The sequence below is a fragment of the Chaetodon auriga genome, chromosome 4 (assembly GCF_051107435.1).
Source record: "Chaetodon auriga isolate fChaAug3 chromosome 4, fChaAug3.hap1, whole genome shotgun sequence".
NCBI lineage: Eukaryota > Metazoa > Chordata > Actinopteri > Chaetodontiformes > Chaetodontidae > Chaetodon > Chaetodon auriga.
Genome location: NC_135077.1, coordinates 28,244,297 through 28,258,540, shown reverse-complemented (window position 1 = coordinate 28,258,540; position 14,244 = coordinate 28,244,297). Strand labels below are relative to the sequence as shown.

Genomic DNA, 14,244 nt, shown 5'->3' with positions numbered 1-14,244 from the left:
ATTATAAACTAAGAATCCATGAAGTACTTCTACTAGATACACTTGCAGAATTGCAAAAGGGATTTGGGGTTTTGACATTTAGGGAGGCAGAATTTCTTTAGCACCCTCAGTGTTTGTAAAAAGTGAAAGACCAAAGCATTCTGGATGGTTGACAAGAGGCTTTCTTCAACGCCATGTCACAGATCTCAAAAGAGTGGCAGCCACTGATTTGATATGATAAGATTTCTAGGGACACAGATGAAAACACCTCTGTAGCTTCTGTTGAGGTTTGTGCTGGGTTTTTTATTTGGCAGTAGATTCAAGTGCTCTAGCTTCTATGAACAACTGTGCCCATTTCCTTGCAGTGCAGAGTGCTCATGTGCAATGACCCATGTTTCTGTCAGTTCTACCATGGAATCTATTTCATGCTTAACTGTCCTGGAGGTGGATTCCTCTCTGATTTATACAAGCTTTTCAACATTTTTCTTCTCCAGGTAAGGTTCTGTTGAGAGTTTCTCCTTGTATTCTCACACAGTTTACAGTTGGTACATCAAGGGTTGTAGTCAGGTGGTGAGCACTAGAAGCAGACACTCAAGACATGGAAGATGTAACATTGCTGGCCTTTTCTATTTATTACAGTGATGGCATGTGTCATTCAGACATGACTTTTACTGATGGCTTCATTCAGATATGAAATGACATTCACGCTAAATTAACTGTATAATTCAACTCATCTCTTACTACAGAACATGAAACATTTATCTGTAAGTTTTTGCTTGATCCAAAACGAAAAATCCGACATTTAACTCTCCACTTTTGGCTGTATCTGTAACCCGGGAAGAATGTGGATTTCTCCAAACATCCTGAGCATTTGTTGACACAGTCCGACAAACAGTGATAAACTGTTTCTCTCTGCAGAAAGGGCAATTATCCCTTACATTTGGGTTAATAACAGAACAGCCAACGTGCTGTTCAGACTTTTCCACTGAAAATATCCAACCTTTTTGGGTAATATAGTGCTCTCCCATTCTTGGTCATTCTCTATTTGTGGAACATCCCCCACACAATAAATACTGAGAGCTCAAGAAATATTGAGCTCTCAGGCTCATCATCACTAGACGTTCAGCAAAACCCAAGCCCCAACCCCAACTTAGTATGGCTCAGGCTCAGGGTCTCCAGAAGAGGTCCATGGGTCCGGCGGGGTGCCTCTGGATGTGCTCAAGTCAGAAAGCAACACCCATGTTGGCCAGGTGAGTGAGCCCCTTTCCTCCTTCCTCCTATGGCTGGAACACTATGCTCTGCAGGACCCAGTGCACAAGGTCCCAGACAAAATCCACCAACACTGCCTATATCCTGGCCAGCAGATGTGCTGGAAGGTCCACACGCACCAGTCGATGCCATAGCATGGAAGACACTTTGTTGATCACTAACGTTGCAGCCTTTAAACGGCATATGTGGCAAACCCATTTCAGAGTTGTACTTCAACCTAATTTTTACACACAAGAGAATCACCACCAAGCTAAGTGGCAAGATATTAAAACCCTTCTTTGATCCATAATCCAGGTGGCCAGGTGGCCCATAACTGTCTGTGTGGAATAAAGTGTTACTGATTACACTACTTTTGCATTACTTTCACCAAAATAACTGCAGAAGTACAACTAGAAGTTGCAACTATAACTCTAACACTACTGCAGGTTATAGAAAGCTTGAGCTAAAACAATGGCCTGTCATGCCCTGCAGGACCGAGTAGTTTGTTGTTTTATATTCCATTCCATATCTTTAACCTACAATGATGATAAAAAGAGTGACACAGACGAGGTCAAATAATGAATGGTAAAACTATGAATAATAGCTGGTTGCATAGCCTTTTATCAGATGTTATGAGCCTGTGATGAAGGGTTGTTTAAAAGGACTGCATCATTCAAAATTACTTAATCACCTGTGATTATAAAATGCTGTTATAATGCAATAAAATACACACATTGCCTGATGTTATGCCCTTAGTTTTATTTGCACTTTATTTTATTTTATTTGAAAAATGTATATATTTAGCAAAATAAGGCACAAACAACAACAAATTGAAAAAAAATAATGTTGCTAAAGGGAGAAAGATTGAAAATTGCAGATGGAATGAAATTGTAAATAGTTTAAGTACAGTGGCACTAATACTATAAATACTGTAATAGCATATATGTATCTATATCTTTCTATTTTTGTTTTTCTTCTATTCAAAGGTTTTTCACATTATGACTAATGAAGCTAACAGAGCTACTGAACTGAACTATCAAACCAAACTGCCAAACCTGCCGAAATGAAAAGAGAAAAAAAGAAAAGCTGGCTGGTCATTGAGTGGAACTGAGTGGTTAAGAACCTTAAGAGTTAGATGCATCAGTGTCTTCAAAGTGAGGATGATGCACATATTCTTAAAGCATAACTTCACAGAGAGAGATGTGACACACAGCGTTAATTAAAAAAGGTTATGAAAGTAAGGAAGATGAGTGTTTTCAATTCTCTAACAGATTGCTTCAGTAATGGATTTTCAAACTTTTCCGCTGTTGAAACCTTAATGAATGACCGTTGTGAGTGCAAGGACACTCATCCAGGCTCTTCACAGTGACACCATTAAGGCATTTACACATCAATACTGCTGTTTGTTCTATTATATCCAACAGTACTCCTGCTGTATGTAGTTGCTTGCCTGTATTCTTGATGAGTATTTATTATATTATCTTTGTTCTTGGATTTCTTGCCCGTTTTGGGTCCAACCCCTTGCTTCCCTGCATCTCATTTACACAACTGACAAAGAAGAATCTCCTCAACAACTTAAATGGGCTTTTTCACATCAAGAAGCACAAAAAGAAACATTAATGTGATGCTATTCAAGTCAGCCAAAGTGAAATGTCACGAGGTCAGACCTTGTGCTGTAGTAACATGAGTCAGGCACTTATTCTTATCTGAGCCCAACATTAACATGATGCTAGATTAACATAAATGGGTGCCTTTAGTTTATGTAAAAAGGTTTGGTAAAAGCTCACTCTGTGTACTCAATGTGACTTTCTTGAGCTGTATTAACAAATGGACATGTAATTGTACGTGCATATACACACATAATTGTGACACCAACCTGTGTGTGTGAGGGCGGTAGGCCTTTGCGTCCGTACACCCCAACAAGAGCATCTTTCTGGACGGAGATGTTGAATTTCAAGAACTGCGGTTGGTCAATATATAGCTGGGACCTCCAAAACACACCTTGGATAAAGAACCACAACACACCAGCAGCAGTCAAAATCAGTGATTGAAATATTTAAACACACCTTGAGTTTTCCCCTCTATATATCATATATAAATAAAAGTATCCTCACACAACAAAGTATGATTTTACATGCCCAGACACTTACAATGCAAGCATATTCCTTTAGATTAACTTGATATTTTTAATGACTGGTATTACAGTATGATTTACTCTACTAAAATATGAATCATTACACTAAAATTGATTATTTGGTGTCTATTCTATTAACACATTCAAGACTACCCTGACTGATATAGATGGGGTCAACAAAATAATACGACAATAATAACAATAATAATAATAATACAAACACCTGTCATTATAATCAATGCAGTAGCACCACAACATGTGTCGTGCTTTGTTTTGCTGTGTGAGAAATGTTACACTTTCGTCCACAGAATGCCAAAGTGGAATGGCCAGACAGAGTTATACATGTACGTAGGCGTGTGTAACTCACCTGGTGGTACATCTTGTATGGCTCGTCTCCCCACATCCACCTCTCCTATGTCTATGGTGTTATTCTCTAAAAGAAACATTTTACCTGCAGAGAGAGATCCACAAATGTAAATTATTTAGTTTCATCCATGTAACATTATTTCTGCAATGGTCCAAATGTAATTTCATATAAATGATGTATTGAGAGTAGTTTTAGCTCTACTGAAGTGCTGAAACCTTCAGATAAAAGGTATGGAGATATTGATCTTGAATACAGACATTGTTTTTTCTGTGCTTCAATATGAATGTTTGTTGGCAGAAAAATCTATACTGGCACACCGGATCTGATCACGCAGTTTCAACATGCAATCAGCAAAGTTTCAATAATGTGCTTAAACATTTTCTGAGGAACTGAATTGAAAAGTGAGCCTAACTTAAGGAAAAAAAAAGAAATTCTTTGTATTGAAAACCTAAAAATTGACATTCATCACGTGCACATTGCATTGCATATGCACCATCAAAGATCTTTGAAATCATGTCTCAGGGATTTGTACGGGATACAATGTCAAAAACAAATGCTCGTGGTGAACTCCTGAACAACCTCACCTAAACACCAGAGTCATTTTGGGTTGATGGAAATGCATTAAACAATAACATTCAAACTGTATTTAACATTGTTACTGAGTTATCTGACTTTATCAGGCATGGAGCTGGAATGGTTCCCACTGCTGTCCAATGCCTGCATCACATTCTATAAGATCGTCATGTGTTTGCAGTATCACTGTTCTGTAAGAATCATGTATCTCTAAACAGTCAACTTTTCATGAGCTCAGAAAAGCAGCCCTCTTTTTCAGCTTTGTGTCAGTACATTTTCCAGCTAATCCAAGAGGGATTTTCAATAGTTTATCTAAAGAGGTAGGAGAATTTTCTCAACCCATGAAGGAACACGTAATCCTTCAGAGAAATTCTGAATACCAAATTTGGAAATGCATGATTTACATTGGAAAGGAAGGGCATTAAACACATCATCTGAAAAATAACTAGTAACTAAATGCTGTCAGACAAATGTAGGAAAGTAAGAAGTACAATAATTGCCTCTTCCATGAAGTGGACTACAAGTGTTAAGTCGCATGAAATCGAAATACTCATGTAAAGTACAAGTACCTGAGTACAGTACTTGAATAAATGTACTATGTTTGTTCTTAGGAGGAGTAAGTAGCAGCAGTGACTGGCTGTGATGAATCTCACTCCTGTGTGTAGCTCTCACGATCCCACTCTCAACTGTTCTTCTTTTAGGAGCCTGGTTATTGATTTCCACTCAATGTTGAACATCAGTAAGATTTATGAGGTGGAAGCCGGCTGCAACAGTTTTCATTAATGTTGAAAATAAAACTGAACTTTTCATGCCCACTGTCTCTGATGTAAAACTGGGGTAGACCATCCACCTTTTGTATGACTTGACTTGTGACTTGCTTGACCTGAGTGATGACTTGACGTGCTTGATTCACGCCGCAATAACTTGGGACTTGCTTGAGACTCGAATTGAATGAACTATTAGAAGACGAGGTTGTCTGTATTGTTGCACTATGAGGATGTGTAAAATGTCAATATGACAGACTTCTGTATTTCTGTTTGAAGGTGAATGGCTGTCTTCTTACTGCCTCATGACCATTTCTATTTCAACACATACAGGAACTTTTTCTTGAGCTTGCCCCTTTTTCTCATTCTTGGTTGCTTTTTCTGTCAGAAGAAAGGATAAACTTAAACTGTGTTTAAGCAGGAACTCACCATTGTCTGTGGACACCATAAAGGTGTTGGGAGTTGTATCTCTTCCTGCTCCTCCTCCATTTTCAAATGCTCCATATCCCTCACTCTCCTGGAGCTGCCAGTTTAAACCAAACAGGTGCATAGCTGGAGAGACAAGGAGGGAAAGGATGAGGGGAGAGAAAATAAGGAGAGGAACACAACCACACACAACTATTCCAGTTTCCCAACACTGTTTCTCTCTCTTTCTCTCTCTCTCTCTCTCTCTCTCTCTCTCTCACACACACACACACACACACACACACACCAGTACCCATGAAAAGATAGGGATGGAGTATGTTGGCATCAAAGAAAGCCTCCGGCAGCTAATTTGACATAACGCAATGTAACACTCACCTCTACCACCTACACGTTTATTTTATTTATCTGTGTGGATGTGGATGTGTGTGTGTGTGTGTGTGTGTGTGTGTGTGTGTGTGTGTGTGTGTGCGTGCGTGCGTGTGCCCTTGGGCTTGTAAATCATCTGCTCACTTCCTGTCTTTCCCCTTTTCTTGCATCTCAATTGAGATGTAACCAGATTTTTCTGAGGCCAAAAACATTCAAATTAGTGTAAAGCAGACAGAACAGACACTTCCACACCCATGAAACCCATTTCTATTCACCATCACAACTCGCTCATTAAACTTCCATTCACTCCTATATTCTGCATGGAGACTGTTGGATTATGCTGACTGTCTGATGAAGAACTGCAGAGCTGATGTGGCATTTTACAAGATGAAGCAGCAGAAGGAGAATCTGGTTCTCTGCTTTGCCTGGTCAGTCCAACAGAATTCCACACTGCCTCTGTGTCATTGTTGTTGCACTGCATGTGTCTCTGTTTCCAGACTCATTCTGCGGGATTCAGGCAAACATTCCATACATACATACAACATAAAACTGAACTTAAATATGAACTACTGTCTGTTAACCTGATGTCTATGGATTATTATTAGAAAGAAGATTACAAGCTGAAAGTAGTTAAAGATCTCTGAAACAAGGTATGCACACCTGATGTTCATATACTGCAGCAGTTTTTAAAAACTCCAAAGGGGAGCTGTGGACAGTCAGACCCCGCCTACCATAGTGTTGTAATTAGACCTGATTCAAAATCGACACAAACAGACCCAACGAGAGAGAGAAGACTAACAATGGCTGGATCATGACACTCATCAGTGTCACCAATCCACAAGCAGTCATGGTCAACGACAGCAGAATTACATTTCCGACACTAAATGCTTTCCCTCAGTCTCACCGGCAAAACAAATTCTCTCCTGAGATGACCGCGTAATCAGAGCTGTTAATGGGATTTGACATACCGACATACAAACCTGTGGCCATAGAACAGGGCCCCATAAAACTGAATCATGGCTCCTGGGTTGGGTCAGTCTCAGTTAGTAGGAACTGAGAGGACTTAAGAGTGGCGCTAAAGTAAAAACGCTAACCAACTCAGCATCAAAATGGTTTCAAAATGTGGTTAAATGGGAACATGGATGTTGTCATGACTGTGGTCTGTCATTATTGTGGCAACCTGCCCATTTGTCACACTTGTATGACACATTTTAGATAGATTCCTACTCTACAGCCTATCCTTAGATGCTCCAGCATATATAATTTAGGAATCATGCTTTAATTTCTGATTGTATAACTTCAACATCAAAATGTTCTCCACAAACAAGATTTGCAAAAAATAGCAAGGTAATCTTACGGAAATATTTCATCAACTTTCAGTGAGAAAGTTACCAAGTTTGTTTTCTTCCTTCTTTATTACAACACACCATAAAACCTCCTTTGTCACTTGCAGTAGAATAATACTGTTGGAAGAGTTGCATGACCACAGAGTTCACAGTTTGTGCAGTGGGACATAGTGAACAAATTAAATTGTGCTTTGGGCCTGAGAGTGGCTTAAGCTCACCCTAACATAGTGCAGCTCACACTAACAGTGCATTTCACAGAGCTTTTTAAACGGAGGCCTGTGGGAGCCTCTAGAAGTCTCAATGACATATATATAATATAATATTCAATGACGTTAAATTCACTTCACACCAGCCAGAAAAAAGAAATCTCATAAAAATCAAGCGCGTTAACCTGTTTGTATTGGTTAAAACTGAAAGAACACATGAGGAGTCTAGCCTGGACTCCTCGTGTGTCCACAGCAGATATTAGAGATGGTTGTGTCAAGTACCAATTACTGATTCAACTTGGGAACATTTAGTGAGAGAAACCCCTGCCATGGATTACACCCCACGCCACCCCTGTGTGCACCCCCTGCCAAACACACACACTCAAAGACACCACGTCTGTACACACATACACACCTCTCTGCCTCATTAAATTAGAGTCTTGCTGTGCTAGCCTGTTACCCATAACCCCTCCTGGCGAGGACAGGAGCAAAGGGTCATGGGAGAGTGCTGTCTAATCGACAGGGGCCTGCGTGTGCGTGTGTGTGTGTGTGTGTGTGTGTGCCTGTATGTGTGTGTGTGTGTGTGTGTGTCTGTGTGATAAGAGGATTAATAGCCATGGTAACAGTCATACAAGACTGGTCGTCTCTAATACAATCTTTTCAGGAAATGTGGGAATTAATAGAACATTTCGGAGAAATTTATTGTGGATTTAAAGAAGGTAAAACAAATTATGTTATCAACTGTAAAAAAAAAAAAAAAAAGTTATGTTGACAACTTTAAAACCAGTTAAAAATTCTTGTTAATGGTCATTTGGAAACAAGTAAACATCCAACATGGCACTAAGGTGGATAGTTAGAGAACACTGAGTCAAATTTCCACTTATGTTATTCTGTTACATGGGAAGAGAAAAGTAATTCCAGCCCAGCATCCCGAGGAATGACTTCCATAATGGATTGTTCTGTACCTCGATTTATGTCCATCGCCAATGCTGAATGCGAATGTAGTGCCCTTTATGTAGTGAAGCTGAAACTAAGGCGGTGGAGGTTAGTGTGCTGCGTCAGGCAGCCTCCGTCCTCCTCCTCCTTGTGTTCCCTGTTTCCCCTACCCCTCTGTGTCATGCCAGTTTCTACCTGTAATTGTCCCTGTGTGTGTGTGTGTGTGTGTGTGTTCCCTGCAATCTCGGCTCACCTAAACCTGCTCCCAGCGCCAATCAGTCACCACAGCTGCAGCCAATCCACACTCATCAAGCACAGGATAAAAACCTGAATGTTCTCACCTGTCCTCATCAGAACGTTCTCACTAGCTTGGCAACAACACTTGGACACGCTGCTAGTTTGTCCCGTCTAAAGCTGACTACAACTATTTTTAGGGTTCCTCAGGATCATCTCCTCGTGCCTCAAGCCTGTCAAGTCTGCCCAGCTCCAGTCCACCACCTGAAGAACCTGCTGACTCAGCTCACCTACCTTTCCACTCCTCACCTGGATTAACTTGGATTAGTTCCCTTTGAACATTATCCAAATTTTGTGACAAAAATTCCTGTTACAGTTCACATAATCCTTTGTCTGTGTTCTGGACATGGAGCTCAGCCATTAATCTCAGGCCTTAAGACAAAGTGGTGAACTGACAAACTGGTGTAGCTGTTTATGCAGCCACTCTGCTTCTAGCTTGGTAAACAACTGTAAATTATATTCAAGTTGGACTTATTCAATGTACAAATAAACAAGAAACTGTGGACATCCCCAAAATGTCCCTCCTTTCATGTTTGCCTTGCTGCAAAGGCATGTTTCAGCCTTCTGTTTTTTTTTTCTGTTCAGCTCATTTTTCAACCCACTTGCAATACACCGTACATCAATCCATGTCTGCATCATGATTTTGACAGCACCCTCTCATTCTCCGGTCAAATTAGCAGTAACAAATATGCTGAGAAACATTTCAGGTTGTGGTCGCAGTTTGAGTGGCATTAGGCACCAAAACTAAACTGAACTGAATTAGTAAAGTAAAGTAATATCTGATGAGTAACTGTGCAAACGCACATGCGTAAAAAAAAAAAGGGACGGGGGGAGGCGCTCATTTGGGCGCATCTGGGCAGAGTACCATTACTTCGTCCAAGCATACGGAGAAACTCCTCTGTTGAAAACACTTTTCAGCCTTTTTTCCGCTTGCTATTGTTCGTATCTCTCATAAAAGGACGAAATGCAACTAAGACCGTAAAATAACACGTCGCGCTGGTCAGCAGAGTCTTCCGTCTGCGCTCTGCTCATTCATGTGTGAAATGAAACGCAGCGCTGAAACTAACTGCGCAGTTACACCGGTCTATGTCTCAGCAACCAATTGGTCAATTTTGATGATCGACACTTCTATCGACCACTCAGAGTCAAGTGAATCGAGGGGCAGCACCCAAATTTACCATAGAAACGATCCAGAAGGAAGTAACCCCAGAGATAGGTTATCATATGAAGAGTGCTCCCTCCAATCTAGAAACCCCCTCCTCTTTATGTAAACAACCAGGGCCTTCGCCGTCGATCTCAAACGAACACAGAATCATCGGAGGAGACATTAGCAGCATTTTTTCGAGCTGGAATATAACTTTTAACCACAAAACAGCAAAGGTAATACATACTTTATGATTTTGCGAAGTTTTTTTTTCTGCTACTCTTTGACTGCTAGCTTGCCGAGTTTCTGTCGTACAGTGAGGAGGCAGACATCTTCGTGATCAGCGGACTCTGCTTTCTTATCATACCAGGCTTGTGTGGTTTGCGTGAAGTGGTGAAATCAGGAGGCACATTAAAGTGGACATAAGCTATTTTCGTGTTTTGATTACATGGCCATATAAGTTCTTGGGGTGTGAATTATGTTTCGTTTGGGTGGCAATGCTTGGTAGAGGCTTTTAGCTGTGTTTCTCCCCATCATTCTGGTAAGCTACAAGTTAGGATTGGTGCTTCCTAGCGTGAGCACTGACCATCTGAACTGCGAGCATCTCACGCTGCCTCCTATACAGGGGGCGCTCCTATTAAACGGGTTTAATTGGTACAAGCCGGTGATTGCAACTTGGCTGAAGTATTTTCTGCTCGGTATTTCATACCTGGGATCCACTGTCTTCATCATCTGCCTGAAGCCTTCTTTTTCTGCAGTGTTAAGTGAGACCATGTCTTTGGCTAGGTGGATAGTGATAGAGTTTGTAACCCCTATCCATTGTTTGCTTTTTCTGTCGTAAGGAGTCCCTCTAGCAAACGCGCCGTGAAGTGACATTTGGCCTAAGTTCTTCTGTGTCATCATGTTCTACTAATTTTGTAGCTTCGATTTCAGAACTTTCAACGTCTATCCCATCCATCTTCACCGTAATGTAACACCAGAGCACTACAGTTTACACTCACCACGCCTGCACCATGCCTGTTTAGAAGCGCACCATTGGAAAGTGTTCCGTGTGAAACAGTGTCCCGCTGCACAGCGTTCCGAACGTTGTGTAATCACATACGCTGGTATGGCGGTATATTAAAATTCATATAATGAAAATATACACTGGTATTAGGTATTAACCGGTATACTGTCCAGCACTATAATAGTTTACAAATTAAATTAAAATCTAGCACATCTGCCACTTTTCATTGAAAATATGGCAAGAGCCACATCTATAAACATTTAAATTAACTGATGATATATAAATACTCATCTGAGCTTCACTGATATTCAACCCGCATCTATGCCTGTGAGCTGTGTTTTGCACATAAATGCTGAACAGCAGGAGTCTTCAGTCAGAGTGGTGCTTTACATTTCTTACACTGTCCTCATCATTTACAAACCACTGACAGCAGATTCATTCAAGATTTAAATCAACCTCATAATGTAATCACTTCAATCATTAGGTTGTAGCTCCTGAGGTGATACTCCACCTGTGGCAATATAGCTTAGACCTGCATGCCAGCGTTTCAAATGCAGTAGAAGCTAATTTCTGGACTAAACAAAGCTAAGAAATGAATCTTCATTCTTCATTTTTAGTTACATTGATGGGAATAATCAGATGGGCTGGTTTTAGAATCGAGTGGAGAAAAATCACCTCTTTGTGAAAAGTACTGAACCAAAAAGATTGGACCAGTCATTAAAAATCAGCACACCCCAGTGAAAGTGACAAAGACACATTCATTGTAATGGGTTTCCCTGAATAGAGGTGCTGTAGGTCTTGTAGCTGCTGAGTATTTGTTTGATGCAGGGCATTGTTTTATGGGGCACACATTGGCTAAATTAATCACAGAGGACGGTTTTATGTGAGTATGTGTGTGTCTGTGCTAACGCATCTTGCCTTGCACATAAACTCAGTGACAAGAAAAAACAGCAACCCTGGATTCTTCTTATATTTGCATAGGTGTTGCTTCAGGTGCATGTACTCAGCAGCTACTCCATTTTCATGTGTTTTGCATATGAACTGTTTATTAAGCATTGGCTTAGAGCATGTAGCCAGGAGTGAAGGTCTGAGCATCAACTAGGCCATAGAGTTTTTTTTTTAAATTAGTGTTAAGTGCATAAACACAGGACTGAGGCATAAAGACATAAGGTGAGGTATCAAGTGAGACAGTAAGAGAAGAACTAACAAAATGCCCAACAAAAGCCCTAAAGGAAAATAAACGATGCAAATAATGGTACAAAAATCATCATACTGACAACATCAGCATTGTCATTATCAACAACACCAGTAACAACAAAAATACAACAGCAGTAAATGGAAATATATAAACAATATACATAATAAGAATTGTAATAATGCCAGTCAGTTACTGCTGCTAAAGTGTGGCTGTTGATGATCAGCAGTGGAAGGGGGCCTGCTGCAGGAAAGCAGTAGAAGAAGAAGAATCGGGGGGAGACATTCCCCTTTATTTGTCACACACACATGGTCGGAAACACGGCACACGGAGTGTGAAATTTGACTTCCGCTTTTGACCCATCCTGGTCGTCCCTCCTCCGCGGCAGACCAGGAGCGGTGGGCAGCCAGACCGGCGCCCGGGGACCCATTCTGTTGCGTCACCATTGGTCAGGTGGTGATCTTCTTGCATGTTTTTAGTGGGGGTATATTTTTACGGAGGATACCCCAGGTGAACACGGGGAGAACATGCAAACTCCACACAGAAAGGCCCTTCTCGAGCAGCAGGCACCGAAGCATGGTGGAGGACACACCCGGTGCCCGCAGCGAGATTCGAACCCGGGACCTTCTTGCTGTGAGGCGACAGTGTTGCCACCGTGCCACCGTGCCACCCATCCCATGCTTCAAAGAAGACTGTCTCCAGTCTCAGCAACACACTGGGGGGAAAACGTGAGTGTTGATCCAAGCAGGGGGAACAGCCGTCTATCAGGAGGATGTCGCCATTGATATTGTAGCTGTTGCTTTAGAGGTGCCCGAAGATCCCCCCAATTCCCATGGCCCTGATGGCCCTAACACTGGGGGAACAGTCACATTCACCCCAGATGATGTAGTGGGGGGTCATTCATGATGTGAACATGACCGATCACCATGGATGAGATGCCAGGAGTGCCGTAGACCCATCCCCTCCTCCATCCAGGGTGCCTCCAGTGGCCGTCTAGTGTCCAGGAGGGCCCATAGGGCCTGGTGGGCAGCACGCCCTAGGCAAGCAGTCGCCGCACCAGCCCTACCGCTCACACCTGTACCGCACCGCATGCCTGGGCAGACCAGACACCGACCTCTAACCAATGCCACATTAGCAGCTTCACTATTCCAAATCACATACATACGTACATACATATTCATACATAGATACACAGTTATATACACCCACATATACACGTGAATTGTTTTTTTTTCCTTTTTCCACTTTTCCTTTTTTCTTCCCTTATTCCCCCTTCCACCCTTCCCTAACTACCCTCACAAAGTATGAAAAAGGTAAGAGAAAGAGAGATAAGTATAAGTAAAAATAAAAAAAAATAGAAATAATCCAAAAAGAGGTATGAAGAGTGTAAACATGGCAAGGTCGCAGATCACAGTGTTAGTCATCTTGGTCAGGTTAGAGTATAAAATGTGTTGCAGGAAAGCATGGTGTCTGTAAAATAATATGAGGTACTATTATCACACATGAAAAGACAACAACAATAGTAGTAATGTAGTAATGACGACACTGATGTGAATCCATAGAGAGTATTCATAAAGAGAATTAGTCAGGCTCAAGAACAGAAGGTAGATAAAGCAATAACCAAATAATAAACATGAGTGAAAACAATATAAAAATAATAATGTATCATATCAGTGTGTATGATATTACGAGCATCCAGAAATAGGAATCAGAATGGCATACATAAAGTCAATGCAGGTAGCTGATCTGCATGTTTGTGTTTATGTTAAGGTTTTTGGTTAGGTTAGAATATGGGTGTGTAGAAGGAGGGTCAATGTTATGAATATAGTAACAAAACAATATGACGTACCATTATCAGTGAATATTAAAACAATGGCAACAGTAGTGGTTAAGGCAGTGAAGACATTTGTATGAGTTAAAGGATTTGTATAGCATTAAATGAAACATTAAATAATCCATAAGTTATGAATGGTTATGTTAAATGCATGTGTATATGTGTGTGTATGTGTATGTTTTCCAATGCTACGTGAGTGGTACATGTATATGGGAATGTGCGCTGTACTACTTTAGCCCTGTCAAGGACAAAAATGGTGACCATCTTTCCATTGATATACATTCTGAAAGATTTGTCCAATGGTTGATGCTTATTGAGTGTTTTGATTTCCAGTCTTGAAGAATTGTTTTCTTGTTGACTGTTAGAGAAATAAGTAGGCTGTTCTTGTATTTGTTTGGTATACTGACGACTGAAGTGACTCCTAGC

The 14,244-nt window shown here is 41.0% G+C and overlaps 1 protein-coding gene across 4 annotated transcripts in view; it reads right to left on the bottom strand.

Moving 5' to 3' along the window:
- Positions 1–14,244, bottom strand: part of tenm3 (teneurin transmembrane protein 3) — a 339,741-nt gene that overhangs the window by 107,929 nt on the left and 217,568 nt on the right. For all 4 annotated transcript variants that reach the window (XM_076729445.1, XM_076729446.1, XM_076729447.1 and 1 more), the window contains 3 exons: positions 5,495–5,617; positions 3,729–3,812; positions 3,104–3,228 (listed from right to left, as the gene is read on the bottom strand). In XM_076729445.1, coding sequence (XP_076585560.1) covers positions 3,104–3,228; positions 3,729–3,812; positions 5,495–5,617 — 332 coding nt within the window. The remainder of the gene's footprint in view (positions 1–3,103; positions 3,229–3,728; positions 3,813–5,494; positions 5,618–14,244) is intronic.